Source organism: Ranitomeya variabilis, chromosome 1 (genome assembly GCF_051348905.1).
Source record: "Ranitomeya variabilis isolate aRanVar5 chromosome 1, aRanVar5.hap1, whole genome shotgun sequence".
NCBI classification, from domain to species: Eukaryota; Metazoa; Chordata; class Amphibia; order Anura; family Dendrobatidae; genus Ranitomeya; species Ranitomeya variabilis.
This window is the reverse complement of record NC_135232.1, coordinates 685,053,439-685,066,212: the sequence shown is the minus strand read 5'-3', so window position 1 is coordinate 685,066,212 and position 12,774 is coordinate 685,053,439. Positions and strand designations below refer to the sequence as shown.

At 43.9% G+C, this 12,774-nt stretch overlaps 1 protein-coding gene across 2 annotated transcripts in view; it reads left to right on the top strand.

Moving 5' to 3' along the window:
• The window catches only part of KCNH5 (potassium voltage-gated channel subfamily H member 5), a 537,229-nt gene that overhangs the window by 200,506 nt on the left and 323,949 nt on the right, over positions 1–12,774 (top strand). For both annotated transcript variants that reach the window (XM_077265846.1, XM_077265855.1), the window contains one exon: positions 3,345–3,737. In XM_077265846.1, coding sequence (XP_077121961.1) covers positions 3,345–3,737 — 393 coding nt within the window. The remainder of the gene's footprint in view (positions 1–3,344; positions 3,738–12,774) is intronic.

Genomic DNA, 12,774 nt, shown 5'->3' with positions numbered 1-12,774 from the left:
AGAGATCACCTTCCGCAGAACCTCAGTAAGACATTGCTGTCAGAAAATGTAAATAGTTGCTATTTTATTGTTTTAACTATTCCTGATTGTTTGCTGCTAAAACCCGTCCAGGGTAAACTTTAAAAGGTGACCCCTTTGTTGACCCGGGGTCACTATTGCTGTTTCCTTGAAGTTTTGCACAAAAGTTACACAAACTGTGAAATCATGGACTGTGCATGATTCGAACTTCCTTGTAAATAGTTGCACCTTCTTAAGGGTGCCTCCTACTGGTTTTAGTTAAAAGACACTTTGCGAAGATACCTTTCCTACTGGTTTTAGTTAAAAGACACTTTGCGAAGATACCTTTCCGGAGCCTTTGCGTGGACTTGTAGGCTGAGAAGACGAGCTACCTCAGAAAGGCTTGGTCCCCTCTTAAAGGGGATGCGTGGAATTGAACTTGAAAGCGATACTGTTTTAGAACGGTAACATGATGATGCTTTGAGAAAAAGAATGTAACTGTTTTACATGAAAAGTTATATGTGTTTAAATTGTTTGAATTGTGAAATCTGAAAATAATGTTTTGTGAAAGGAAAAGATGCAGAGAGCCCGCAGGGGTAGAAGTAGAGATCTGCGTAGTTGAAAGTAAAGAAGTAATGATGAAGGTGAGGATAGAAGGTAAACCCTGCGTCCCCATAGAAAGTTACTTTGTTACTAAGGACAGAAAGCGAACCCGTAGGGGTTAGAGAGTGAGTCCTTAAAGGAGCCGAGTAGAGCTGGCTCAGAGTTCTTTAAACGAAAGGAATGTTATGTCTATACTATGTATAGTAGCGAAAGGCAGTAGGCTCTGGCTGAACGGGGCGGTCCTGTAAAAGAAAGGAGAGGCAGTAGGTCTGGTGCCATAGGGACAGGCGGTCCTGCAGGTTCAAAGTAGGAGAATGTGAAGTTACCCTACCCTGTAATGTGATTATAGGAAGGCCTTTGGTAAACTAAGAGTGTATGTTTCTTAAAGGCAATGTTAATTTATTGTTCTAGAATTTGCACTAAGTAGAATACCCGGTTGGGTAACAGGAGTTATGTATAGCCTGTAATTTATAATGTTGACTATGTTTGTAACGTTAAAAGTGTCCTCACCTCCCATAAAGGGAAGCCTGTTCAAGTATACTTATTGTTTTGCACTCAACAAAATTGTATGTCTGTTTGCTAATCTGTATTGTTGTTTTTCTTCCCAGTCCCGGAGTACTGTGTTTAACCAGGGGGGAGTGCAGCGCCCCAGAGTTCTGGTCGTTGCAGTACTGTGGCTCTGCCACTAAGGGGAGCCATGGTACGTTCGATGGCACTGAAGGAGTTCCTCCAATCAGGTATCACAGACACCAATATGTTTCACAGCAGGGCCTCCGGGGGGAGCTAAGGGTGCTATTCATTAGGCCACTCCCCACCATAGTGGGTAAACTGGGGGTCAGGCAGGAAGTTAGAAGAGAACGCTGACGGGATTGAACAGAGCAACACCCTGTGGCAGAGGGTGTTGTGAAGGGAGAGACTGTAGGGTCTCTGCCAGGGGTGGGATCCTGGCAGAGGCTTGGCATTGAGAGAACGTAACGGGACCGTGCCTGCTCAGCTTAGCGGTGGTGCCCAAGAAAGGACTAGAAGCGAGGCAGATTGTGCTGAGTGAGAAACGAGATCAAGCAGAAGGAGAATACCAGCAGGGGTTTTGTTGAAAGAGGCAGCACCCTGCTGAGGCGCAATACCGGTGGCCGGAACGCCGAGGGAGTGGATTAGAATACAGCTTCAAGCCATACTCCAAACAGCGGCAGGACAGTCGGTCTCAGGCGGGCTGTCTACCACATATCACCTATGAAGTCTTGGGGGGCAATTGCGGGAGAGGGGCGTCTCTAGGGTCCCGGAAGAACTCCAGGCCTACCTGACAAACGGGTGCCATTCCAACCTGAATACAGGGAAGGGGTGGATTACAGAGGAACATCAAATCGAGTTGTGAGGGAACTTAAGAAACAGACACAACCGTTGTGGGGTCACTTTCCGTGAGCACAGCAGGGAAGGACTACAACACATAGCGCTAGAAGGAAGGCACAGATCTCCACCTGAGAGGAGGACTCTGGAGGTGCCATTGGACCGGCTGGACTTGCGTAGCCTGGTGAACCGTGTTCTGGACTGAGGACTCAGAGATCTCCAGTAAAGAGGTAAAGAGACTGCAACCTGGTGTCCTTGTTATTTACCGCGACCTGCACCCCACAACTGCACCGCTACACCACCATTAGCACCACTTATTTCACCGGACGTCCCCCACTGACGGACAGGGCCACGGACCGGGTCTAGCCACCGTGACAACCCCAGGACTGAGATCCCAGAGGCCCGGCTCCGGGTACCCCTCGGCCCTGCGGCGGTGTGGGGGCGCGCCGCAAATGCACATGATAGGTGATAATTTGCTGATTGCTGTGGGGTCTCATCACTGGGACAGACATTCCTGATCCTGAGAATGAGGTTCTGCAGTGCCCCATTGAATGGAGTACAGACTGCTTTATTCATTGACTATGGCTAAATCAATAGTACACATGAAAATAAGCAACTTTGTAATATATCTTAGCAGAGAAATCTGCTTATTTCTCCTCCTGGATTGAGCATTCATTCTTCTCAGTTAATGAGTAAATCTGTTTTCAGTGAAGACTGATTTTCCCACTTCTGAGATAGAAGCGGACAGTTGGTGGTTAACGATTCTATGGAGAGAGGAGAAGAGATGAGCTACAGTTCCCCATAGAACTTTATGAGCACTAACTGTCATCTCCTCTCAATAATGGGAAAATCTGTTTTCACTGAAGATATATTTTACACATGAATTGAGAATTTTGAAAACGAATGATTAGTCCTGGAGGAGAAAGAGGTAAATTTATCCGATAAGATATATTAAAACGTTTCTATTGATTTATGGAGAAAAAAAAAATGACGGTTACATTTTAAGTCTTATGGGATTATCTCTGCATTGCTGGACTTTTTCTATGTTTGTGATTTTCTTTGCCTATAGGACTGCTGGAGATCAATGAGTACAATGCTCTGCTAGCACCGTTTGTCCAATAGGCAACGAATGTAGCAGTGGCACACATCAACTTAAATGGGACAGCCAAGAGCTCTGTCCTATGAATCAGTGGGTTTCCCAGTGGTGGAATCATTAAATGATCACTTGTCTTTCGGGGTGCAAGCCTTGCACTAGAATAGTCAATATATACCTGAGGAATAACGGTCAGTAAAATATTGCAATGATGAGGTCACAGAAGTGAATAATGTCTTCCTGTTGTATAATAAATGCCTACTTTGATTGGTATAACTAGTTTTTACATTTTTTATCACTTTTTTAGGTTCTACAGTTGGGATCTGACATCCTTCCTCAATACAAGCAAGAAGCACCAAAAACTCCACCCCATATTATCTTGCACTATTGTGCTTTCAAGACTACGTGGGATTGGGTGATCCTTATATTAACCTTCTACACTGCAATCATGGTTCCTTACAATGTCTCCTTCAAGACGAAACAGTACAACATTGCCTGGCTGGTGCTGGACAGTGTGGTGGACGTTATTTTCCTGGTTGATATAGTTTTGAACTTTCACACAACTTTTGTTGGCCCTGGAGGAGAAGTTATTTCAGATCCAAAACTTATAAGAATGAACTACTTGAAAACATGGTTCGTCATTGACTTGTTGTCTTGCTTACCATATGATATCATCAATGCCTTTGAAAATGTGGATGAGGTAAGTGTGTGGTGTCAAAGTGGTGGTACAAATGTATGATGACGTTAGACCGTAAAAGGCCTCCATACACATGACATAGGTGTCAGCCCGACAACTATATGACCGACAGCTATCAATACCCAACAGCCCCATACACATGAATGTTCCTCTCAGCTGAACTTTCACGGTGTATTCAAGGGGGGGAATGGAAAAAAGCTTCTGACACAAGGCAAAAGGGTTGGCGGCAAAACTGCACGACACTTAGAGTAGGTGCACACCGCCATTTTTTTTTCTCCATCTAAGAAAAATGGACCGATTTATCAGATCAGACTGATCAGAGTTTGATCAGAGTAGGATCAGTTTTTCTCGGTTGTGCAGAAAAAAAAAAAAGAGTTTCTCCATCTTTTCCATTATTTCAGTCAATGAAAATTGTCATCCAATTGTGGTCCAATGTTTTCTCTCCGCCCCATAAAATATTTACAGATAGCAGTCGTACTAGAAAATAGGTCGTGTCCACGATCCCTTAGACTCAGGATTGGAGATGAGCTAATATTTCAATGTTCGGTTCATATTATGATCTCCGAATTTGCAATATGCGCCGATTAATTCGTCGAATATTCACAGAACATAACTGAACGCCATTCATGTCAATGGGAGGCAAAAACAAATGCATGCACAACACTTTATAACGGCCCCAAATACTGCCAAAACACATCAAATGAGGGACAGACACCAGGAAAGTTGCCTCAATTCACCCACAGTACAGATTTTAGCATGGCACTGCAGCAATCAGCCAGGCATGAGGTATCTGGGGTTTGGGACAGCATTTACAGCTTTCAATTGAACGTCACAGTAAGACGAGGTGGGTGAGGGATCGGTGTAGGCCACCTTTGCTGGGAGCCCTGGTACCACATGCAATATCTCGTCTTGCTTTCATGCTCAGCTATACCAAGGTGGCACAAATCAGTCTTGTAGACTACTATTGTCAGAAAAATTCTAGGATAGTAACACGGATAGTTGAGTCTAGGAAGTGGAGGCGTGATGGTCTCGGAGGTCTACTGCTACAGGCAACACACATGAAGGAGACCCAACCAGGAGTGTTCACATTTGCTAAAATTATTGGCAGACAATACCAAAGTAGCATCAATTTCACCACTGTATAGTTAGTATAATAGGGACCGACAGGTTTTCCACTACACCCAATACAGCAGATGGACACTCAACCAGGAGTGTTCACATTTCCAAAAATTACTGGCAGACACCACAAAAGTGGCATCAATTTCACCACAGTATAGATAGTATAATAGGATCGACAGGTCTTCTACTAGACCTAATCCAGCAAATGGACACCCAACCAGGAGTGTTCAGTGTTCACATTTCCAAAAATGATTGGCAGACAATACCAAAGTGGCATTAATTTCACCACAGAAGAAAAAGTACAGTAGGGACCGACAGGTCTTCCACTTCACCCAATCCAGCTGATGGACACCTAACCAGGAGTGTTCACATTTCCAAAAATTATTAGCACAAACCACCAAAGTGGCATCAATTTCACCACAGTAGAAATAGTATAATAGGGACCGAGAGATCTTCCATTACACCCTATCCAGCAGATGGACACCCAACCAGGAGTGTTCACATTTAAAAAATGAGGGCCTGATACCACCGAAGTGGAATAACTGCCACGAGAATAGAAATAGTATAATTGGGACCGAGACGTCTTCCACTACAGCTAACCCAGCAGATGTAGAACAACCATGACTGTTCACATTTCCACAAATTTGTGTTAACATCAGCAGCAGCAGCCGCCACAGCAGGCACAGAAGCCACACTAAAGATATCACAGAGTGCAGTTACGTGACATTAATGCATCACACTAAAAATGTAATCTCACCCTAGTCTGTACAGTCTGTGATTGGGGTGCAAAAGTCCTTGAAGATCCATGACTTGTTCATCTTGATGAAAGTTAGGCGGTCTACACTTTCAGGGGACAGCCGGCTGCGCTTATCTATCAGAACACCACCAGCAACGCTGAAGACACGTTCTGAGAGAACGCTGGCTGCCGAGCATGATAAAACCTCCAAGGTACAGTATGTGAGGCGAGCTCAGGCCACTCATCCATTTTGGAAGACCAAAATGTAAAAGGGTCCAAACCCTGATGGTATAGATATTCAGTGCTAGATACTCCTGCACCATCCTTGCCATTCGTTCTCCACATGTAAGACTTGGACTCTGTTGTGCTGGTGCATGAGCTGGTCTAAAAAAGTGTCAAATGACTCCCAGAAATTGCTTCTTCCACTTACACCGCTGCTGCTGCAGCTAATATTTTGGCATTGACGAATTGAGGTGCCAGAGGTTGGAAGTCTAGAGCTGCGATGCGATCTGTGTGCTTCACTGCTGTCTTGGGGAAAGGTTCTCCTAAGGTTGTGTAAAAGTGTGTTTCGATACTCCAGCATTCACGGGTCCCTTTCCAGGGAGGGAAGCATCTGGCAAAATTTGTTTTTTAACGTGGATCTAAGAGAGTGGCAACCCAGTAGTCAGCATTATTCCTAATCATAACTATACAGCGATCATGTTGCAGATAGTGCAGCTAGAAGGCACTCTTATGTCCAGCTCTACCATGAGGTCCAAGCCCATGCTCTTGGTGGCGGGGTAACAATAAGGCTTGTTTCCTCCGTCTCCTCCCACCAACCACAAACAACAGAGAGGCGATGATTACCCTCTTCATCTGACAGTTGCTCGCCCATCACCTCCTCCATTTGTTCCTTGGATCTTGCACCTTCGATAACAGTTTGTCTGTTATCACCAGCCCCCCTCGATCGCAGTAATCCACCCTCCATTGGCACCCGCCTGTGTAACGACAGTCTGGAACTATGAGACAATGTTATCCCTTCTGCATGCTCCTATGCTTCCGCCTTTTCTTCTGGGACCACCATCTCCTCCAGCAGGATATATGCTATAGCATATAGGCATATAGACCATGAATTTGAACAAGAGAAAAGACCAAGCAATAAATGGTTAGCACACCTGAATGAATATCAAATATATAAATCACAATTTATTGGGGAAACAACACACATTAAATCTTAAAACCATTTAAAATCAAATCAAATCACAAAACCCCTAGCCCAATATACATGTGTAATGATAATACAACCCCCTGTTGCACTATAACACTGGTATATGAAACCATGTGTATATGTCACGTATAGTGTTGAGCATTCCGATACCGCAAGTATCGGGTATCGGCCGATACTTAGTGGTATCGGAATTCCGATACCGAGATCCGATACTTTTGTTGTATCGGGTATCGGTATCGAAACAACATTAATGTGTAAAATAAAGAATTAAAATAAAAAATATTGCTATACTCACCTCTCCGACGCAGCCTACACCTTACCGAGGAAACCGGCAGCCTTGTTTGCTTAAAATGCGCGCGTTTACTGCCTCAATGATGTCACGGCTTCTGATTGGTCGCGTGCCGCCCATGTGACCGCGACGCGACCAATCACAACAAGCCGTGACGTAATTTTCAGGTCCTGAATGCCTAATTCTAGGCATTCAGGACCTGAAAATTACGTCACGGCTTGTGATTGGTCGCGTGCCGCCCATATGACGCGACGCGACCAATCACAAGCCGTGACGTAATTTTCAGGTCCTGAATGCCTAATTCTAGGCATTCAGGACCTGAAAATTACATCACGGCTTGTTGTGATTGGTCGCGTCGCGGTCACATGGGCGGCACGCGACCAATCAGAAGCCGTGACATCATTGAGGCAGTAAACGCGCGCATTTTAAGCAAACAAGGCTGCCGGTTTCCTCGGTAAGGTGTAGGCTGCGTCGGAGAGGTGAGTATAGCAATATTTTTTATTTTAATTCTTTATTTTACACATTAATATGGATCCCAGGGCCTGAAGGAGAGTTTCCTCTCCTTCAGACCCTGGGAACCATCAGGAATACCGTCCGATACTTGAGTCCCATTGACTTGTATTGGTATCGGGTATCGGTATCGGATTAGATCCGATACTTTGCCGGTATCGGCCGATACTTTCTGATACCAATACTTTCAAGTATCGGACGGTATCGCTCAACACTAGTCACGTAACGTTCAATAGACAGGCAATGATTATGATATAATCAAAACACGAGGAAGCATGCACATGTATTCAAATGTCCACATATAACTAAATAGAAACAATGAAGCTCTGTTTCCCATTGTCCTGTGGACCCTCAGCCCATTTCCATTTGCTCCCTGCCTTTATTCAAGCTGGTTTGGTAAATATCATCAGAGCTTTGGCGTTTTTTTTGGTCCTCAGTCACTCTTGGTCAAGGGGCTTTCATATAGCAATCTTTTTTTGCTATAGGCATTGGTTATTCATTCTGGGCTTTTTTAACACATAGGGGTTCACTGTTTTCTATTTAGTTATATGTGGACATTTGTATACATGTGCATGCATCCTCATGTTTTGATTATATCATAATCATTGCCTGTCTATTGAACGTGACATATACACATGGTTTCATATACCGGTGTTAGGGTATGTGCACACGTTGCGGATCTTGCTGCGGATCCGCAGCGGATTGGCTGCTGCGGATTCACAGCAGTTTTCCCTGAGTTTACAGTACCATGTAAACCTATGGAAAACAAAATCCGCAGTGCACATGCTGCGGAAAAAAAATGCGCAGAAACGTAGCGTTGTTTATTTTGCAGCATGTCAATTCTTTGTGCAGATTCTGCAGCGGTTTACACCTGCTCCTCAATAGGAATCCGCAGGTGTAAAACCGCAGGTGGAATCTGCACAAAATCCGCAAAAAATTGCGGTAAATCCGCGGTACTTCCGCGGAATCTGCAGTTCGGTTTACCTGCGGATTTACCAAAATCAGTCCAGAAAAATCCGCACCACTTTCCACAACGTGTGCACGTGGCCAAAGGCTATGTGCACACTTTGTGGATTCCACTGCGGATTTTCCCGCAGCGGAATTCCAAAATCCGCAGTGAATACCTGTCGCGGTTTTTACTGCGGATTTATCGCGGTTTTTACTGCGGATTCTTCTGCGGTTTTTCATCTGCATTTTCCTATTGGAGCAGGTGAAAATCCGCAGAAAAGAAGTGACATGCTGCGGAATGTAATCCGCTGCGTTTCCGCGCGGTTTTTTCCGCAGCATGTGCACAGCGTTTTTTGTTTCCCATAGGTTTACATTGTACTGTAAACTCATGGGAAACTGCTGCGGATCCGCAGCGGTCAAATCCGCTGCGGATCCGCAGCAAAATCCGCAAAGTGTGCACATAGCCTTATAGTGCAATAGGGGGTGGTATTATCATTACACAAGTATATTGGGCTAGGGGTGTTGTGATTTGATTTTGCACATGTTTTTAATTGGTTTTAAGATTTATTGTGTGTGTTATTTCCCCAATAAATTGTGATTTGTATATTTGATATTCATTCAGGTGTGCAAACCATTTATTGCTTGGTCTTTTCTCGTTCGTTTTCAAATTCATGGTTTAATTTTCCATGCATGATTTTTGCACCTGCATTGATTAATATTTGGTTTTTGGTGCACCCTATAGTGCTTTGTATCAGTCCATTGCTACAGCATATAGATGATTAGAATAGTGATGCTGATGACTGCAGTGTCAGCGCTAACCATCTTAGTAGCCATTTTGAAACTGTGCAGAAGGGTGCAGAGGTCCTTAATGTGTGCCCACTCTGTAAACTTGATAGGCGCCACACCCGATGTCGATAAGGGGTTAAAATAGATTTTAAACTCTGCACCACCTCTGCAAACAGCTGAATTTCAGCAACAGTAAATTCAAAGGTAATATATGGTGCTGTATCATTAGCCACAGAAGAAAGAATTGTTTAAGTGTGGATGACAAAGAAGATGTGCTACAAACAATTTGCAGGTCAGATGTCTAATGACACTAGGACCAGAAGAATTTTTTGGTGGCCTCTGGATCAGGCCTCTATAACATACCAGATGCTACAAACTATTTTAAAGTCAGGTCCCCTACTGTATGACGTTAGGAACACAAGAATTTTTTGCGGCCTTTACAGCCCAGTTTCAACCCCACAAAAACAAAGTGTGATACGGCGGGCTGTCTAACATTTTGCAACTGAAAAATTATATTTTTTTTTATGTGCCTTAGGTCTGCAGACAGTTTCATATCACAACAGCACAAAATGACAAGGTAGGATACAGCAGGCTGTTTCACATTTAGCTAGTGAAAAAATATTATTCAGAATGCTATACTCGTGCATGGAGCACAATAGAAGCAGTGCACAACACACTTATAGGACATGTGCTCTGCTGGCTTTGTCTGTGGACCTCAGTAATGGCCCAAAAAAAAATGCTGGAAGGTAAATTTAACAGCCACACAGGACACTAGCTAGCTACACTATCTGACTGATATACAACCACCTAGCTAACTAGCTAAAATCTTGCTGCTAACAGTCCCAGCATCAGGAGCAGCCTGTCTTTGCTGTTACAGTGTCAACATGGCGCTAAAACAAGATGTCCACAGTTTATATGGAGAGCGACATGGGATTTCAGCAGCCAATGACACAAGCCGTTGTGTCAGGACATTGTGGGTGTTTTCTGTGCACTGATTGGCTAGCCGCAATGTGCACACATAAAGTTAGGGGAAAAAAATGACTGTTTACAAGAACGCCGCGACTCTGAGCTCTGCAAACCCCCTCCTCTCATCAAACACATGCCAAAACACTCATGATACACCACCATTATCGTTGCTAAAGTGTTGAAAATACTTTTGTGGCAACGTAAATATTTTCCAGCACTTTTTACCGAATGTTAGCGATTTTTTCCGATTTTATAAAATTTTGCATGTGTTTCCGATCATGAATCCGAATGTGCCATATTCATGCCGAATTTATGTTTGGCGATCGTTTTCTGAACAAATTCATTCATCACTACTCGGGATGCCATCATATACATAGGACTGTCGGACAATCTTGCCAATATCAGCAGGAAACGATGACTTTAGTATAATGCATTAAAGAGTCATGTATAAGCAACCCGTGACCCCTGTGTGTAGTTAACATAATACAATCATGTCCCTCCCCATACAATTTAAATAGGTGTTGGCCAAACGATGGTTCATCCAATTGTTTGGCCAGCAGCTATCTTGCCCATCTTTCCCATACATATGAAACCCTTGCTTGGCTGTGAAAGAAAGCCACTGCCAGATATCTCTGGTGGTGACTTATCTTTACAGAAAAACAGGATTGGTTGTCCGAATTTGGATGTGCCTGACCCTGAACTCCCCCAATCATCTTTTGGGGAAACAGATACACATTAGACTGTGAGCTGAAACCTTTAATGATTGTCGGATTAAGCCAGTTTTAATATGATGTGCATGAAGGGTCCAATAGAGTAAACAAATAGTGCCTCCATAAGTAATCAAGTAATACTTCTATATAGTGACTAGAGAGGAGCAGATCGATTAATGGGACTCCAATCCAGTGACAAATTCAGTGGAACCTGGTAGTTAGATGAGAGGCCCGTGTCAAGAACCCAGCAGCTCTTGTGCACCAGGTGGCAGCACTTCTTTCTGGGTTATTCAGCTCTCTGGACAGTACATTGCTAACCCAGACACTTATACCTATGTTGTTTCTGATTGTCTCCACCCTGAGACCCTGATTGGCTCTATCCTGTAATCTCCAAATTGAACACCCTACCTAAGCCTGCATTGCACTTCACTCCTTGTGAAATTATTGAGCTCCCAGCCTTTAGTCAAGCTCTCCTTTCACCTGCTGCTTCATCCACGATTATACTGCTGCTACCATGTATCGACCCCTGGCAATTCCTGACTACGCAACCTGCAGATTCTTCAACTATATTGCTTCTCCCGTGTACCGACCTCTGACTATTCCTGACTACCTGATGGTGCTGCCCCTAGTGGTTGCAATACCACTACTCCAACCCAGGTCAGTCCATAACAGCCCGTGAATCTCCTGCTTTTGGGCACAGGATTTGATTTTTGGGCTGGCATGACGACATCTGTGTGATGTTATGGACTGATGATGATGCGCCAGCTCTGAGAAATCAAAGTCTGTGGGAAGGTAAAAGATTTGCCTTACCACTGACCTGAGCGCTGGACTGGAGTCCAAGCGAATCGATCAGCTCATCTCTAATCGTGACCACTGTATACTGATGTATAGGGGGCTAATAATGATGCCATACAGGCAGTTTGCAGGGCTTTTTATGATGCACACCAGACAGAACCATGACCAACTCACCATATGCAGTTAATAGCAAATGTTTTACTTTGCCTCCAGTGCCATATTGTCACGAATGCTCCCTGCAGCTATACTGCTCTTGCCAACGTCTGCTATAAAAGTTCCTGGCAGCTGCCCCTACAAGCAGTCCTTTCACAGTGCTCTCTTTAAGAGACCTTTTTTGGGGGCCTATTATTTGGTGATTGGGTTATTAAAAATATGCAAAGAGAGACCAGATAGATTTTCTGTTGGAATCTGCATTCCCTGGTGGTCTAAATGAACAGATCAGCTTCACATCAGCTTTATTTAATTTATGTGTGTGTTTACACTTACCACAATAAAGAACTTTGCTTTGGTTTATATGACTGCCGAGACTACATCTTGATACATTTATGATCCTTCACTGTCAGGATCTTGTGGTTATTTGGACTTCCAGTTCATTACTAACCACTTATTCATCTATTGTGGTCATTATAATCTTTACTGGTATTACCTCGAGTATCAAATGAATTCCCCACTTATTTCCTTATCTATACTTGGGTATATATGGGGAATACAAAAGCGTATTTGTGATTTGATATGTACGCCATATCTGTCTGACTGTGGGCGCCTACCCAATCCCTTGATCTATGGGCGCCCTAATCTATCCCTGTCTCCCAGATTACTCCTGAAGGTGGAAACACTGGTCAGGTGCCTTGCTATTCTCCTACATTAACCCTTATCTTCTCTCCCCCACCCAGGAAGGTATGAGGCTGAAGTGTATAGAATAACACTAAAAAGACAAACAAGGAAAGACAGGCATTGCCCACGTTAAGGGCAAT